Source organism: Cynoglossus semilaevis, chromosome Z (genome assembly GCF_000523025.1).
Source record: "Cynoglossus semilaevis isolate Cse_v1.0 chromosome Z, Cse_v1.0, whole genome shotgun sequence".
Classification (NCBI taxonomy): domain Eukaryota; kingdom Metazoa; phylum Chordata; class Actinopteri; order Pleuronectiformes; family Cynoglossidae; genus Cynoglossus; species Cynoglossus semilaevis.
In genome coordinates this window covers 12,652,062-12,671,034 of record NC_024328.1, presented here as the reverse complement: position 1 = coordinate 12,671,034, position 18,973 = coordinate 12,652,062, and the positions used below count along the sequence as shown (strand labels likewise).

General features: G+C 40.8%; 1 protein-coding gene across 4 annotated transcripts in view; it reads right to left on the bottom strand.

Annotated features, from left to right (window-relative positions):
• Positions 1-106: 106 nt before the first annotated feature.
• LOC103397916 (transducin-like enhancer protein 4) overlaps positions 107-18,973 on the bottom strand; it is a 33,698-nt gene continuing 14,831 nt past the window's right edge. Inside the window, exons 6-20 of one of the 4 annotated variants that reach the window (XM_017042991.2) lie at positions 17,369-17,443; positions 15,668-15,866; positions 14,739-14,755; positions 9,802-9,924; positions 9,432-9,485; positions 9,209-9,349; positions 8,918-9,062; positions 7,864-8,036; positions 7,209-7,285; positions 6,876-7,125; positions 6,526-6,773; positions 5,659-5,806; positions 4,042-4,192; positions 3,439-3,515; positions 107-2,677 (exon numbers count right to left, since the gene is read on the bottom strand). In XM_017042991.2, coding sequence (XP_016898480.1) covers positions 2,570-2,677; positions 3,439-3,515; positions 4,042-4,192; positions 5,659-5,806; positions 6,526-6,773; positions 6,876-7,125; positions 7,209-7,285; positions 7,864-8,036; positions 8,918-9,062; positions 9,209-9,349; positions 9,432-9,485; positions 9,802-9,924; positions 14,739-14,755; positions 15,668-15,866; positions 17,369-17,443 — 1,986 coding nt within the window. In that variant the 3' untranslated portion in view covers positions 107-2,569. The remainder of the gene's footprint in view (positions 2,678-3,438; positions 3,516-4,041; positions 4,193-5,658; positions 5,807-6,525; positions 6,774-6,875; positions 7,126-7,208; positions 7,286-7,863; positions 8,037-8,917; positions 9,063-9,208; positions 9,350-9,431; positions 9,486-9,801; positions 9,925-14,738; positions 14,756-15,667; positions 15,867-17,368; positions 17,444-18,973) is intronic. The other 3 variants (XM_008336348.3, XM_017042993.2, XM_008336349.3) reach the window with 3 other exon arrangements.

The window sequence follows — 18,973 nt, the reverse complement described above, 5'->3', positions numbered from 1 at the left end:
CATACATAATAGATGTAGGGACTTGTAAGAAACCCCATGGTGCAACAGTCAGTGACGTCAGTAATTTTAAGAAGTGATCAACGCTCAGACAAAATCATGACTCAGCACTATAATTTATTAAAGGAACCACAAATCACCTTTTCAACAAGCTGTTTGATGAAGTAAGCAACAACCAAAGTACGACTAAATTTTCTGATGATTAACAGAGATAGGTACTTCAGAGTATTACATACATTACACAAAGATGGCTTCAGCCGAGGATAGAAAGCCACAGCTGAGAAAACCTCGACGGCAGTGAATGAATCGTGCTTTTATTTTGAAAGCGTAGCGGCAAAGACAGAACTGTCAGCGGTCAGGGAAAGTAAAAGGTCAAAATGTAACAATAAATATTTTTACTTGAAAGTGCTGGGGAGAGAATAGCAAAATATCTCTTGCTGTAGCAAATACGTGAGTTTTTTTTTATTTATTTTATTTGTTTTTTTTAAATTTAATTTCTTTAAACTGTGACAGTATAAAATGTCTTTTTACATTTTTTACAAGATAATTAGTAAGATACTTCATGAACGCTGGGTCAGATAAGTGTTTATTTTTATAATTTATAAATTCAACATTTTAAGTATGAATACTCAATTGTTTTTAGATACAGTTAGAAAAATGTAAGAAAATTTAAGAAACATTTATTTTGGGACAATGACTGTAAATTACGGATGCCCGATATGAACTTTTTGAACCAATATTGTCCAAACACTTAATTCCGGATTTCAATATCTACCAATATAGGCCTGGTAATATTTATTTATTTATCTATAGAAAAAACTGTATGAGTTGCACCAGCATTCTGCATACAATCACCTGATTGTTATGACTGATGAATTAAATGAGCTGCAATGCTGCCATCTTGTGTCCTACACTTTCATATACGGGCATTTCCCCCTTTTTTAGGTCACACATCTGCTGCCATTGCGTAATTGGGTTTTCATTATCGGAGGGAAAAACCGATAACGATTCCAACAGATATTACATACTTATGCGAACATCGGGCTGATAATATCGGCCGGCCGATATTAACGGACATCCCTACTGTAAGTGATAATACAATAGAAAATAGTTTTGGGGAATATCTCCAAAATGCGGTAAATTACTGTAGTAATAAAATGTATTTCACATAGAAACCAAATATAAGTCATTCTACAATTTTGATTTTTACATTTTCGTGGTCGTCATATTTGAACATGTATGACATTGGTGGGAGAAACTCACATTTGACAGCAGGTTTACATAAAAACATGGACTGGAGCTGTATATCTGGCTTAGGTTAGCATCACAGTTGAAACAACGACAGAAAAAGAACAGCAGAGAAGTGGTGTAAACCCAACAAATAAATAATACTGTTACCTAGCAACAAGAGTCGTATGTCACAGCTTTTTTTGTTGTTGCTTTTTTTTCATTGGTTGAACATTTTTAAAAGGACAAAATGCAGATGAATGTGCAGCAGTATAAAGGCACTGTGATGTTTCTAAAAGCTGACGACTAAGTGAACGCCGGTCCACGTCACTAAACTCCTGTCTGTACTTCTGTCTGTGAATGGTCAGTTCTCTTGAACATCGTCCACTAAAATCTCTAACAAGTGGTAAAAACCCAATAAGGTAATCTCGGTATGACAACCAGTAATACTTTATATTTTTTCCTAGTTACTGCAGTAGTCTGTAAAATACTTTGGTGAAACTTCAATATCTTAAATCTGTGATAAAATAATCCAGTGATTAGCTTTAATCTAATTTGATGTTTCACGCACACACATACTGGTTTTTGTTAGAATTGTGGCTCCTCGCCCCACCCTTAACTTTGACAAATAAAGGCAAGTTCCAAATTTAATCTTGAATTTCAAAATACCCTTTTACTCATTGAGGACCCCCAAAAAATGTCCCCACAAATTTGGCCGTACCAGGAAAAAAAACACACACACACATACACACACACAAACACATTCAAATAAATAAACTATTAATGAACAATTTATGACGATCGCCAGTTGATAATTCATCTTAAATTTTGTATAAGACCGTCAGCAGGGGGAGACAAGTGGTGCCTGTAGACTTATATAATAAAATCAAAAATATAATAATAAATAATTCTGATTATAAAGGTTCTACATCAGGCGTAGGCAAACGATCTTGAGGAGTAGAAGACTAAAATTCTACATGATGCCATCTATTGGGGAAATACAGGCATTGCATTTATAAATTAATAACATAAATGGTGGGTTTAGCAGGGCGGATTGAAAGGCAAAATGGGACGGATCTGGCCCGCGAGCCCTAGTTTGCCTGTGCCTGGTCTACATTCTTTTGAATAATGTTGAAAAAGAAGGGGAAAAACACAAATAACATCTGAGGATCAAAAAGTCCCGTCAAGTCAAGTCATGTGCTTACCTGCCGATCAATTCAAGTCTCTGGATCTGTTTGTTCTTTGTTTTTTTAGCCAGTAGGTCAAAAGGTCATGGTCCAAATGTCAAACTCCATTGTACACAAGCGTACACCCCTCAACCACTGTGCTAATTCTTCACGATAACTCAGTAAATGATTTCATAGACCGTCGCCTTCTTATCCCCCGACCCTGTGACAACGTACTTGTCGTCTGTGGAGATGTCGCAGCTCAGCACTGACGACGACTCCTTAGACTGTAGGCAGAAGAAGAAAGAACGACAATGGATTAGTTTTATTTTTTCTATCATCTGACTAATATCCCTCCAAAATCACAAAGCAATGTTGTTGTTTGTCTGATCCAAAATAAAATAAAAACAGTGGAACCTCGAGATACAATCGTCTCGACATATGAGTATTTCGAGATACGAGTAAGCCTTCGGGCAAATCTTTGCTTCAAGATACGAAGAAAAATTTGAGATACGAGCACCTGGAACTGTTCATGAGGTCAAAACTTGTCGACTGAGAATGTCATGCGTCACATCTGAGATTTGCCACTGACTTCTACAGGCGTCGTTGGTACAATATATGCTATTGTACCAACATATACCAACATTAGTGATGGGAAGACCGACTCTTTTGACTAATTCGGATCTTTGACTCTCAAACAGTAAAATGAACAAATCGTGAACAAATCATTTCCTTCATCTAGAGCAGGTGGCGCTATAGCCCTATTGTGTGCGTTGATATAATTTTCAAAAATATGATTCGTGAGTGATTCGTGAGTGATTCGTGAGTGATTCGTGATAACTGATCTTTCATACGACTCTTGAGTTCCCAAGTCATATGAAAGATTCCTTCATATTGAACGAATGACTTGCGAATGGCACATCACTAACATACATACATTTCAATAGCTAGTCCTGAAATGAGCTTCTCTTGTTTTATGGATGAAAAAAAACCCTTCCTTGAACTTCAGGATCTTTTCATCAAAGCAAAGCCAAAAAAAAAAACCTACCTGGAAAATATTGGCTCCATACGGTGTCCTCCACGCGTTGAGCAGATTGTCTTTTCCTGTGCTCACGAACCACTTCCCTGTACAGAGAATGAGATAACAAAGAGGAGAGGAAGAAGAGGGAAGAGGAGAAGAAAAAGAACACAGTCATAACTAGGTAATGTGGCATGGTATTTGTCATGATATTTTGAGCATATTTAAGAGAACGTGTGCAGTCTACATTTGACCATGTAAAACAGCGATCTCCAAACCTGGTTCAGTACGAAGGAACATTTTACTACATCAAACATGGGAAATATTTTCTAAGGAACAACTTGTCTCAGAAAGTAGGATTTATGTCCTTGACTGTAGGTCTTGTAAAAATAAGACTTTTGACTGTGCTCTCTCCATTCATTTCTCATCATTTTCTTGTCTCACCCACACAAACCTGTCACTTTCCCGTCTCTCTTGCATAACAATGCTTCAAACACCTGCTAATTTCTCTGAGCCTTAACGTGAGTCATCAACCCTTTTCCTTTCGATTATCGTTACGGTTTGACGGATATACATTTCCCTCAGTACTTGGCTCGACGCTCCAGTTTGTCACAGATTTACTCATTTTCTTACCACAGTGGGCAAAACGGAGTGAGAGCACGCAGCTTTCGTGCAGCTGCAGCTGGTACTTGTCAGGTTTGGTGACGTGCAGGACCTCCACCTTGCTGTTCTCCATTCCCACTGCCAACCATTCACCTGTTGGACAGTGTCCCAGAGAGAAGATCTGAAGCCAAACACAAACAGTCGCAGCAGTTAGCACTCACCGTTCACCTACTGTACGCTGTCACACCGTAGCACGGCTGGCGGCGAGAAGACGGGGGTGGACACCATAACGGTGGAGAGCCTACTTTTAGTTTCTTTGCACATCAGGATTGTCGACCAAACAAAGACGGGACGCAACGTCAGCAAACGCTTGTAACTAAGATAATTTTAGAGTTCCGAGCTCAACTTGAGTCATTTTTAACAAAACAAAAATCCTTGATTTGGTCTCAAAACTCTCACTCAAAAAGGTCTCACTGACTGGTCGTCCAGGTGGAATAAATGTAGACACATCCACATCCAAACTAGGTAATGTTGCATGGTGCTTGTCGTGACATTTTGAGTATATTTAGGAGAACAATGTGGGGCTATCAGCCTTATTCAGACAACCGTGTCTACATTTGACCATGTACAGTCAGCAGTCTCCAACCTTTTTTGTACCAAGGACCGGTCAGTATCAGTCGTTATTGCAGATTGTAATACCGTACTATTGTTGAAGGATCATCGAATTTTCAAAATAAAACATCTTTTAGACTTTCTTCTGTTAATATCAGAGTCTGAATGACCTGTTGTTTTGAATCATTGACAGATTATATTTGAATGAAAACAGTAAATGAGTATGACTGTCCCACCCAGCCTGGTACTAAATGACATATGGACCAGCACCGGTCCCCAGACCAGGGACCCCTGATGTAAAACGCAAAATAAAGTGGAGGATATGGGGGGTGGAAACGGTCAGTTTTTTTTAGTTTACGGTAAAACTATGTCATGGTCATTGTCCACGTTGCCCTCTTTAATGCCCACGCACTTCCTCATTTCCCTCCTCTGCTCCCTTTACGTTATAAGACAGGTCTTCTGAGGACAATTACAGTCGTGGTCTTTTATTGCTATTAATTCCCGCTCCTCACATCAAAGGAACTTAATTACAAAGTAAACGTTGGATGTTGGTGTTTTAGGAAGGCTGTTGGGCTGAAGCTGAGACCAGTGTAGAATTAGGGCTGGTTAAATGTTGGTCTACAGCAGTGGTTCTCAATTTAATTTCTGTCATGGCCCCCTTGTGGACAGAAATGTTTTCACGCCCCCTCCTTCCCCCCCCTACCCACACCCCCCACAAATTGAAATACTATTGAGAACCTGATAACATGTACATTCATGCATTACAGCAGTGGTTACACTCATGTCCAGCGTTCCATATTCCATTGGGAGCCCCTCTATTCCGCCCCACTATTTGAAAAGTACTGGTTTACAGTGATGTGTTTTAAAAATAATATTTTAGCTTAATCATCAACCCAAAAAAAGAATACACAAACGTCTATATTATTTATGCAGACACTGGTCTATAAAGTTTTTTTTTGGCATTTTCTGCCCTTTTTTTCAACCAGACCTGAACTGCGAATATTACTGGTAGGGAAAACAAAATACCAATAGTACCTGGGAGGTAAAGTCATGTTGCTGCAGCTGTCGTCCCTCTCTGAGGTCCCAAGATCGGACGGTGCTGTCCAGGCCTCCGGTCCACAGCTTGGTGCCATCATTGGAAATGTCAATACAACTGGCCCCGTCGGTGTGGCCCTGGAACTGCCTGCAGAAAAACACACAGTTATTCGGAGCAACAAGATGGCGACTGACTCATGGAAATGTTTTTTTTTGTTTGTTTTAAAGCGAAAGCTTTGAAAACTTTAGAAGAAATTGTAGAATTTGTCAAGAGAGAGACCATGAGCCAGAGCCCAGAACTGACACTACAAAACCCCTTTTTTTGCTGTATACGCTAATTCAAGCTAAGTTAGCTTTATGTGCTAAATTAATGTAAATTGAAAATGAACAGTTTTCTAAAATTTAAATCTATATTTTGACTTCCCTAGCTGAGCTCTTTATCAACCTAATTTTAGTAATTAATTAAAAGTAACTAATTGTTGTTGTAGCTTTTTCTATATTGGATAAATACGCTATCTTGCTAGCATTTAGCTTTCTCTGGAAAACCAGAGAACATTTTATGTTTCCTATTATGATGAATTGATTTTGTATATGTTTCAGCTTTTGTTTTAGGTAATATATTAAAACTGTGACCCAGAAGATATAGTATAGTATATAATATATTTTAACCCATTTATTTTCCATCATCCAAAGGCCCAATCATTTCAAGGCTGAATACTGAAAGAGAATTTACGTGGTTTCCTGAGCCCCTGCTATTTTGTGACCTTTCACTGTTTTTCCTCTGTTTTTGTTAGCGATTTGACGGACATTTACAACACCGCGATGCATCTAAATAAAACGCTTTGCCATCTACAGACGGCTCCGTACCTGACCAGAGTCTGGTTGTGCAGATCCCAGACGGAGATGTTTCCGTCGGAGCAGCAGGAGAAGCAGACCTTTGAGTCAGGACTGATGGCCAATGCATAACACGCGGGTGCTGATGATGTCAGCTCTGCCTTAACCCGTGCAGTTGGCGAGGACAAATCCCAGATTGACAAGGTGCTCGCCTCCCCTCCCACGATGAGAGTGCGCCCGTCAGGGAGCAGTCGACAGGAGCGGATGTAGTTGTCACTGTTCTGAGGTGGTGAACACACAAAAAAAATTGTTTTGTTTGTCATTAAATTAATGCATTTTAACCCCGTACGATGAGCTGTCAAAGGTTACTGTAGTTGAATCACCAGACAGTCCAGCTGAGAGACAGGTGTGTCGTTGCCAGGATGACTGATATCCCACACCTTGACGCAACCTTTGCCTCCAGTGTAGACGTGATGTGTGGGGTTACTAATGGTGACCGCGCACACTACGTCACCGTGGCTTAGGGTACTGATCTGTCGCAGGTGGCGTGGGATGCCGGGACCGACCAGACTGTCTGGAGGAAAAGGCACGGGCTGCATCTGTCCGTCGGCACTCACGTGAAAGGAGTAGGCCCTGACAGGAGAAACAGGAAGAGGGGGAGAAATAAAGAAGAAGAGCTGCAACACAGACCAAAGAAACAAGAAGAAGAAACATACGGTTTTCCAGCAGATATTCCCGGCAGGTTCACAGGGTGGCCGGGAACGCGTATGTGGGGGTGAGGATCAAATCCCATCTGAAGAACAATAACAGGTTTGTGCAGTTGAACAAACATAACAAACCAGAACTAAACTAGAAAGTTGAAAAAGTGATATTCAATCAAAAACATTACAAACAACTTATATGTTGTGCAATAAATTCTATAGTTGAATGCTATCATACCACAACAACTTTGTTATGAAAGCATTCAATTGTGGTGTGCCTCAGGGCTCAATTCTTGGACCCTTTCTCTTTCTCTCTCATTAGCCAGATTGATTAAGAAAAGTTGATTTTTACAATTGCCCTGAATTGGATTTCAAACCTGTTGGTTTTAAATGTGCTTTACAGGTAAAATTACATTGAAATAATTGTAATTTAAAATACATACACACTGTATGTACAGTATGCAATAGATAGACAGAAAGAACTTTATCAATCCCGCAAGGAAAAAGGAACTACTGGGATTTGAACCCCGTATTTCCTGTTTACTAGACAGGCACTTTAACCAGCTAAGCCACAGCACCACATAGTGTACAGGCAGATTATAACTGCTGTAATAGTAATCCAAGGTGCTGTCATGTGACTGGGAGCATTCAATAGAGTATGTTCGTGTACCATTTGCGTGCGTCCGTACGCTGCCACCATGCACATCTGTGGAGAAAGGTTATGCAGGCCAGAGTAGGCTGCGCCAGCAAGGCTCAGCTCTCCGCTCAAACTCGGGTGAGGAACCATACCAAAAGGTACAGTGTATGAGCAGGACACAGCCACTGGGGTATGGAGAGCAGGAACTGCAAGAGACGATAACTGTATCATATCCATCCATCCATCCATCCATCCATCCATCCATCCATCCATCCATCCATCCATCCATCCATCCATCCATCCATCCATCCATCCATCCATCCATCCATCCATCCATCCATCCATCCATCCATCCATCCATCCATCCATCCATCCATCCATCCATCCATCCATCCATCCATCCATCCATCCATCTATCCATCTATCCGTCCGTCTGTCCATCTATCTATCTATCTGTCTGTCTGTCTGTCTGTCTGTCTGTCTGTCTATCTATCTGTCTGTCTATCTATCTATCTATCTATCTATCTATCCATCTATCTATCTATGTATGTATCTATCTATCTATCTATCTATCTATCTATCTATCCATCTATCTATCTATGTATGTATCTATCTATCTATCTATCTATCTATCTATCTATCCATCTTTATCAGATTAAACTGTTTAGGGGTGTCAAACATAAAGGCCGCGGGCCAAAACCGCTTTATGAATTTTGTACAGAAGTACAAAAAAGCACAAACATTCCACGTTCATGATGTTTTGTAAAATCAGATTTTAATTAAATCTGAATATGAAAAATTTTAATATTTTCTTCAAGGAAACACAGTGGAATAAACATGGACTTTTGTTATTTATAAGTGATATGATATCATTGTACTGGTCTGGCCCAATTGACAACTGAAACACAATTCTTTTTTTCTTTTTTTTTTTTGTCTTCATGTCAAATACTCCTCTTCAAGGGTTTGTATGTATGACAAAGAAAATGTTTTTGTTTTGTTTTTTCATTTCAGATTTATACAGATGGCTATGTAATAAATCACAGCATTTGTTAACAGAACAAAATATTCATAATTTTAAAATATTTACCGAAACACTTACCCGGTGCCTCTGCACCCTTGGGTTTACCAGGTGCAGACCTTAGGGCCGGGGTGACGGTACTGCTGGGCTTAGGAGCATCAGAGCGGGAGGTGGGAGAGCTGGCCTTGGACACAGGTGTGGTGGACTGTTCGATCTTAGGATTTAACAGAAAGAAAAAAAAACACCATGATGAAAAATATTTTACATTTTTCTTAAAGAATGTTAATTAAAAAATAATCCTGCCAATGATCTTTGGAACTAGTGAAACTGATTAAAATAGTATTCTATCAAATGGCCTACCAGATTGATCTCTTTGGACTTGGATGATGGTGTGCTGCTGGAGGAGGCAACTGAGGATGGAGTCAGAGGAGCGTCCTTCTTCAAGGGGTGATTTTTGTCCAGTCCGCTATCCCGCAAGGAGGAGGCAGGGGATGCAGGATCCTTTTGTCAAAACACGGACAAACAGCACATCATGGTTTTTACAAAGATTTTCTTTGACAAAAACAAACGAAGTGCTGCGTACCTCATTGGAGACATCAATCACCAGGTTATCATCGCTCTTCTCTTGATCACTTTCCTGCCGTTGAAATAATGGAGTATCATCACTTAACTGGCAACTTTCAGAAAGATGTTTTATTTTGACCGGTACTTGTTAAAATAAGTGTTTAGAGAGTGTCTTCAGAGTGTAAAATGTAATTTTTTGAACCCTACTTAAGGAATATGTGGTCTTCAGATTCACTGTGACTTTTACTTTTGTACACTTTTTATTTGATCAAATATCTGGTGTATCATCATTTTTCCCTACTTCTTCGCATCATTTTATTCGTCAGTATATTTTTTTACACAACAACTGTGATTGTGATAATGAAGTGAAGTCAAAAATCTCCACTTACGTAACGTGTTGCAGGAACATCCTTGTTATCTTTCTTTGGTTTCTTGCAGTCGGACGGGAATTTGCTCAAACTGCGCTGTTTCCCCCCGGATCGGATACTAGTAGATGGTGACAGAGATGAGCTCTGGAGGAAACAAGGAAAGTGTAACATTGTCAGAAGGACGAAGTCACAAATCTTCGCGACCCAAGTCAATAGACCTTATTCGTAAACTCCTGGGAAACATGATGCGACTTGACCCAAAAAGAAATCTCTTGCGACCCAGTCTTTGGGAAACAATGGATTAAAGGATAAAATGACATTAATTTTGTAAATAAACAAAATGATCCATCCATCCATCCATCCATTTTCATCCGCTTATCCGTTACCGGGTCGCGGGGGCAGCAGTCGCCACCCAAATCACATTGCACCATACCAAACCCTCCTAAACCTTCCTGTGGGTGGTGAGTCCACTGGAAGGTACCAACTGCCCTAACCGGGATTCGAACTTGCCTAGGAGGTGAACCCTGGGGTTCCACACCAATGACAGAGACATTGCCTCTGGGCCAAAGCGCCACTAAACAAAATGATATAAACAGTAAACATCAGTTAATTATGTTAGATAAAAATTTGATTTTTATTTCATTTTATTGGAGCGTCCAGTCCCACCAATGAGTCTGTCCAGAAAGAATTTGGTTCTGAACACTGTTCTAAATCTTTACTCCATCCATCCATTTTCATCCATTTATCTGTTACCGGGTCACGGGGGCAGTAGTCTCCATGACCGCCACCCAAATACATTGCACCTTACCAACTCCCCCTGAACCTTCCTGCAGGTGGTGAGTCCACTGGAAGGTACCAACCGCCCTAACCGGGATTCGATCTTGCCCAGGAGGTGAACCCTGGGGTTCCACACCAAAGACAGAGACATCGCCTCTGGGCCAAAGCGCCATAAATCTTTACTCTTTCCTGCATATTTCAATACTGCTGCTGGAACAACTGGCTCGTAGTCGGAATTGCAATTTGCCGGTTCAAATCCCACTTCTGGCTTGGCTGTTGTATTGAGCACCGAAGCCCCTGATTTCTGCTCCTGTGATTCTACAGTTGATCAACAGCGTTTCATACAAGGGTGAAATGTATCGGATGTAATGCAGTAATTTTATTGCTGCTGTCAACACTATAAATGTCCCCCATTGCGGAAGGAATAGTAAATCCAGTAAATCTAAATGAGGCAAACTAAAGTTGACCACCACAGACCCATATGGGCTGCATGATCCTGTTCACACTTGGATTTCCACATCAATTCCACACCACTTTAAAAACTCCTACGCCTGTCAGGACCATTTCATTCCCACTGTATCACGCCGTACTGACGTACTGGCGCTGCATCCTTGACGCTTTGACTCCGCCATCGCGGTCAGAACTCTTCGTTTCACATTAATGTGAAGAAGGAGGAGGAGCCGATGTCTCACTGATGTCTCTTTTCTTAATCAAATCTGGCGTCTTTTTTGAATACCGTTACCCGAGGATTCTAATCGTCTTTGAAAACGCAAAGATCACACTAAGGTCGAGACAAGATCTCTGCTCCGACTCTGCCCTCCCTGCTGATCTCACACTAGTAAATGTTCCTCACCCGGTGCACGATGGACAGAGCAAAGGAAAAAAAAAGAGGGACCTTTACATCAACCTTTCCTCCATCTCACGCTTGTAACCTTTGCAGTGCCCTTTGGCGTGCTGCAAGTGTTGATGACAACAGTGACGTTCAGTGTGTGTGTGTGTGTGTGTGTGTGTGGCCATCTAGCATATGTTTGCATTTTAGAAATACGAACGCTCGGCTTTAGATGTGTAGATGCCAGAGAGACACGTGGCTGGTGTAGGGTCCATTTTTTTATTAGAGACAAACTGAGTTCCTCCATTCTTCCACCTCTCTCTCTCTCTCCCTCTCTCTCCGTCAGTCTCTCTCGTTCCAGACGGATAGATTAATTAGCCGGCAAATGAGCTCTTTCAAAAACATCAAGGCTAATTAATTTTACAACGGAGACAAATCCAGGCTGCGCTGGCGGCGCTGACACTCGAGTGTGGAGAACTGCGCGGCCCCTAATGGACGGAGGTATTCATTTACAAGCACATCATAATTATATCTGCCTCCTGATTCTAATTGATTCAACAAGTTCTGGTTCTGTCCTTGTCACCTCCACTGATGAGGGGGTTGTACAGCCCACAATAAAAAAGACCCTGAAGGACTCAGCAGATTATTAGATTATTAGATCATTAGGAATAATAATAAGGAAAGACTAATATTTTCCAGACTATAAGGCGCACTTGAAATCCTTTTATTTTCTCAAAAATTGACAGTGCACCTTATAACCCAGTGCGCCTCTCTCTGCAAAACAACTTCCGCACGGGAACAACGTCAAAACAACAACATGGTGACCACTCAGGACAAAAATAGTGACAACCGCCTGACACTGCAGGGGTGAACAACAACAACAGCGTCCCCCAGTGTCCAACTTAGGTCACTACCCTTTTCCACAAATCTCCGTCCCTATTGATCTGCGACTCCATGGGCGCCCATCTCACCGATATTGTCAAAACCCAAGTGAAGCAAACTGATTCGGGGCTTATCATCATTCCTGGTTGATTGATCAAAGAATAACAACCACTAAATATTGGTGTTAACAGGGGGTTCAAAGTTAAATTACGAGCTGCGTTGGAGACCGATTGGATGACAGAAGGCGAACACACATTCACCAGATTCACCAAGACAGGGAGGCAACGCCCAAACTATGAACTACGCCACTATCTGCCAATGGATCGTGGATGCCTGGACTAAGGTATCAGTCTGAAATGTCGAATCATCACTGAACAACTAATTAACAGCAACAAGACTGACTCATTAATGAGGAGAGGCATCCGGACATCCTTGATTGTTCTGCTTAATGCGCCTCATAACCCAGTGCGCCTTTGGGTGTCATGTCTGTCTGTTTCTGTGTTTTCCTGTGTTCTTTGTGGGGTAATCATGGGATCACACTCACCTGTTGTTAATTAGCTTCACTTGTGTCACCTGGTGTTCCCTGTGTATATATACCCCTCTCACTCACTCTGTCGTTGTTGGATCATTGTGATTGTGATAGTGATAGTGATTGTGATAGTGATAGTGTGTGAGACTGTGGTAGATCTTCGTGTTCGTGAGTTTCCTACTCTGTTTCCTTGTGTTCCGAAGAGCATTCCATGCCTGCCTGTTGTCCGTGTTTTGTTCATTTGGACTTTGTAAATAAAACTTCCTGCACCAGAAAGAGTCTCTCCTCCAGTACTGCATTTGGGTCCTGCCTGCTTCCTGCGATGCCCGCACACGACATATGGTCCAGTACTAAATACAGTACTACTGCTCCCTAGAGTATATTACTTCTACAGTACACATATAACAAATATATAATAATATGATTTATGATATAACGATACAGTAAATCATAACGATTATTGGGTTATTGGGTTTTCTACGTAACGTAGGTATGGTATGAAAGATAATCTCTGGAATCTAAACCTTATTCTAAACCCTCAACATACTCTTTCTATCATTTGGGACCTGCACGATGTGATCACAAGGACAAACTGTTCGCGTTTTTTTTTTTTTTTTCCCAAAAATATTGTCCCAACAAGTACAAGCTACACAAGAACCACAAACATACGGACACAAATCAAATCAATGCAATAATTGACACACACACACACACACATACTGTAGCTCTGTCTGTGTATGTGTGTATGTATAAATCCAAGGAAATTAAAGCACAAATTATCATGCAGTTCACAAAACCAAACACACACAATGGCCTGGACTGTTGCCAGGGTAACTGTAGACCACTGCGGGGCAAACTGGTTTCATGAAGTGACTCTTGGACTGTACGTCCAAAAGCTGCACACGTGTGTGTGTGTATGTGCGTATATGCATGTATCTGTGTGTTTCTCAACGTGTGTTAATGAATGACATTCATCATTCTCTCTCTCTCCCTCACACACACACACACGTGCAGGCTGCTAATCGCTCCCATCACGGTGCCCACAGCTTTGAGTGTGAGTGTATGGAGGAGAATATACGACATGGAGATAACATATTAAAACATTCCTTTGGTCTGAGCCGCTTCCAAAACACCAGAGAACACACAGCCTGCTCTGCTCAGCTCATTTCTGTGGGCGTGTCGGTGTGTTTGAATAAAGAAGTGCTAATCTGCTCATTGAGTATTTAACAAACCAAATTTTTGCCATGGGAAAAAAAAAAAAAGCTTTTGCTTAAGGGACTAATTACTGCAAGCTGTCTCGCTGACTCGTTTTTCACTGCCTCCTTCTCTCTACTAACTAACTAACCAGACTCTCTCACTGTGTCTGGGTGTTGGGTTTTCATCCATTTTTTAAAATCCTTTTAAGAGCAACACTTGTCGGATGTTGTAAATGCATTGTTGTTTTGAACTCTGCTGATGCGGTCCACACGAATAACAACCTGGTCAGCCCACGCTCGTGTCCACGAATGTTTGTATGGTACTAATAGCATTTCAGAATAGTAACAAAATAATGTGTTAAAAAAAAAAAAACACATGAAATTGCAAGCAAAAAAAGTACGATTTAAAAAAATTAAATCCCATGGCTGTTTGGATTATTGCTCTCAAAGCCAAACGAACACCAGAGCTAACGCTAGCTACAAGAGTCCTGGTACTGACAGCATTATTTTGAATGATAAATTTAAGACAAAAAAAACAAAACGTAAAAATTACTTATTTAATCACACTTTTCTGAACCCCCAGTAGGGGCCAGTAATGTACCTAAAGTTTATTTGTCAGACATAAGATGTGATAAATGTGATAAAAGACCCCAGACCAAATTCCTCTCAATGCAGAACTTGACAACAGAGCTAGCGTTAGCAAATGGACCAAATATTCTTCTTATTATTAGTCATGAGCTCTTACCTTGACCGAGCCTTTGCCTGAGGGGACGAGAGGCCAGAGATCAGGAGACAAAAGAGAACGGAAAAGAAATGTAAACATTAGTTGTGATATAGTCAAAACATTGGAGTATAAAGTAAATATTAAATACATACAATTATTCACTTAAGTTACCGCTACTTAAACTGAATATTAAAAATACTGTACATTTTCAAGTACAAATGGAAGCAAGGTGAATTGTGGGTAAAAGGCATTTCATTGTGCTCACAAAGTAATACAAGTTGTACAGTGGTGTAAGGGATGAACTGTTGACACGTTTGGCAGAATATGAGGTGTTGCAGTATTTAAAGGCTCATTGTAAATTTTACTGTAATTGTTAGAATAATAGAACAGTATACTATAGTTTTTAAAAATGTTTATATTTATATTTTATAATGTACATGTCGTTAATCAAGTTTCTAAGGGTGGAAAAAAACGGTAATTGAATCCTTAAAATACTACATACAGTAGTACAATAGTGCAAATGAGTACAATTAATGAATGGACAAATAAAATGATTGAAAATAAAGGTGTAAAATATCCTCAGGAGCCAAAATATTCATTATTGGAATTCGGTTGCAGGGCCTGATTTGAAGGGTTTGCGGGCTAGAGGTGGCCCCTGGACCGTAGTTTGAAATACTGAGTTTCTAATTTACAAAGAAATGTGAACATTTTTATATTCTTTCTTCTGTCTGGTATAATAAAAAAAAAAAACAGAACTCACTTCAAAAAAATCCATTAAAGCTTATAAAATTTTTGCAGTGTTTTAAATGATGATGTCTTTCCTTAAACACTTGACTCAACGGTACCGTAAGACGATGCTGTTTCCTAGACATGAGATAAACAACAACACTGGCACAGAAACCATGACACACAAAATCTTTTTTCTACACAAACAGATTTCGGGAGTTTACCTTTCGGGTGATCACTGCTGTTATCCTGGTGTTTACTGGCCTCCTTGGGTGGCAGCTGCTGACTAAAGGAGGACACAGTTAACAGGCTGGCAGTACTGGCTCCTGGGGGAAGAGGGGGCTGCAGGCCAGCTGAGTGAGGCGTGACCGGGACGGGAATGACGTAGCCATGGGTGAGGTGCTGGGCCTGGAGCTGTTGCTGCTGAAACAACACAGCAGACACACAGCGATGGTACATTCCAGGTCGGCAGAGAACAAACAAAGAGCGTGGGTGAGGGGCCAAAGGGTGAACAACAAGGGGGAGAGGAAGAAAACAAACGCAAGAGGAGGCAGTCAAAAAAGAAAAAAAAAAATAACTTCATGACTGTGTACTGTGTGCCTATGGATTTAAAGCAGGGGTGTCAAACTCATTTTCACCAGGGGGCCACATCAGCAATACAGTTCCCCTTAAAGGGCCGGATGTAAATGAAACACTGTATAGATCAGGGGTCCACAACCCCCGGTCCGCGGACCAGTACCAGTCCATAGGTCATTTGATACCAGGCCGCAGTGGGACACAGTGTTTACTTGAGTTTTACTAATTTACTTAATTCAAAGAAAATGTATTCAAAGATAATCTGGCCATATTTTAAAGTAATAGGTCAGAGGTCATGGATGGATGGAGGTCCCAGGCAACAACAAAAAAGGTCGGGCACCACTGGTATAGATCTAACTACGCCATAACAGCCTAATACATGTTTCTGTAATTGATTATTATTACAAATATTGTTCATTTGCTGTGTAATAAAAAAAAAAACGTTTAATAACTCAGGTAAGAAACTCTGCTGCATGGACTTTACTAAATACTTTTTAGGCTCCCGCGGGCCACACAAAATGGCTCGGCGGGCCGCATTTGGCCCCCGGACCTTGTGTTTGACACATATGATTTAAAGGAAACACTTCATCCATGTCCTAAATACTGGGTCGCAACCCTCAGATCAAGAGATTTTTTGGGGGGGGACGTCTCGCATCACGTTTCCCAGGAGTTTACCAATAATGTCTATTGACTTGGGTTGTGAAGGTTTGTGACTTTGAAAATATGGGTCCCCAGAAAACAAAGTTTGGGAAACGCTGCTGTAAAGGAAACAGCCGTAACCAACAGGTTGGAAAAGTAAAAGTAGACCATGGGGAATGCAGTCCTTTTCTCACTTTTTTGAATTTTAACCCTGAGGAGGTAAACAAATCTACCGACTGATTTGGGTCTACATAAGCAACAAGGACAATGTAGTAAATAACCAATCCAATTTGGAGGAAAACAGATGGTAAAGCACTACTAGAAGCAACATATAGGGAGAAAGTGTGGCTGAAGTTGTAAATGGATCGTATCGTAAATAGACTGTAGATTGTGGAGGTGATGCGTTAAGAGGAGTGTGACATTAAGTTGTTTGCTATTAGCAAGTTAGCTAAGTTTAGCATGACTTGTAAAATAGGTTTTAACCTTGATTTTTGTAATAAATAAAAAAACAATCAGATATGAAATCTGATATTTTTTTATAGAATTGTTGAGATGCATCAGTCAGGCCAGATCTGGTCCATTTCATGCAGGAAGAGCAGCAGGTGGCCCCGGAGCCACAGGTTGCAGACCCCTAGGTTAGGGAATGCATTATGTCTCAGTGAAATGCTCACAAATGTTTGTGTGTGTTTAGGTGTGTGCAGCAAACCCACTCCTAGGACCACATTCAGTTCAGTCATGGTGACCTGCTTGGCCCTCTCCACCGCCTGCACCACCTGCTGCTGGTGCTGTGAGACACAGACAGACAGGATTAATCAAAAGCAGCTGAGAAATCAGACATTTGCTGAGTGTAGTACTTTTTTTTTTTTTTTTTTAGTTTTTAATAAAATCTGGAAGCATCTGCAACACTGAAAAGTCTTATTTCTTTTATGGAATAAAAAAGAAACAGAAATTTAAAAAAAATCACCACCCACCAAACATCTGTGATTTCTTTTTGCCACCTGCTTCCTTCTTTTATATCAAAGAGTTAATTGGCAGTTATTACACAGAAGCTTTTTCACAGGCTGACATAACACTTAATAATCAGAGCAGAGCTGTGTTCTCCATCCTGTTACAGCAGATAAAATCCTGGTATTTTGTTATGCACTGCTGTCTGTGGAGAAAAATATCTCCATGCTGTTAAAATCAAGTTCAAGTTCCAACCACTCCTAGGTCAAACAAACAGACAGGTTGGAGGCCGGGCACTCTGAACGGGCCACATCTGGCCCCCCGGGCCTCAGTTTGCCCCACGCCTGCTATAGAGTCTTCAAAGTTTTCCGAATACAGTTTAATTAGCACATTTGGATGTTTAATACCTGGGGCAAACTGCTACAAATCATAATCTAAGTAATCACAAATAGTTTAATTTCTCTTGATTAATCGAGATGATTGGCAAACCCTTAAATATTTTTTTTTAAATAGAAGGTAAATGAATGTGTTGCACACCTGTTTTTTTTTCCGTGCCAGATTCAAATGATGGAATTACAGATACGCGGAAATGCCACAGGAAGCGGGAATCCCTCACGGCCGTGGAAACACAGACGACTTGTCCCCAATAATTTGGCGGCTTTGCGTCTAACATGTTCAGCGGCTAAATGAGGCTGAATGAATTAAAACAGAGTGGTTGAAGCCACCGCTCGTCTTCGGGGCCGTGGAGCAGTAACACTGTCTAATGCTATTATTCCTAATCCACTCTAAGACCTCCTAATCCATGGCTAATCAGGAGGAGAGCTTTCCACACTTACTCTTTCCTGCTGTTCCCACCCTGTCACACACAAACACACTCGCTCTCTCAAACACACACACACATACTGGTTTTGTGTTTTGTGAGCCCTCCACATGATGCTTTTCTTAGCATCTTACCCTAACCTGGAGTATATACCCCTATCTTAATCCCTTTTCCTAATCCTAATCCTAACTCCTAACTGAATCTTGAACCTCAAAATATTCTCTTATTCGGCAGGGACTAAAATGTCCCCACAAGTGTTTTTCCTCACAAGTATAGCTTTACCAGCTTCTGTACACACACACACACACACACACACACACACACTTCTGCATATGTTGCTGGGAGACATTTAATAAGTTGAGAACCTGAACACACTGAATCTGCCTATTCTGAGCAGCAAGAATTAAGTCCAGGATAATCTCTCTTTCCTTTTCTCTCTCTTTCTCACATACTCTCTCTCTCTCTCTCTCTCTCTCTCTCTCTCACAGTCTTATTGTCCTCTACAGTGTTGCCTCCATCACACATTTCGTCTGCCTCCAGTTGCCACCCC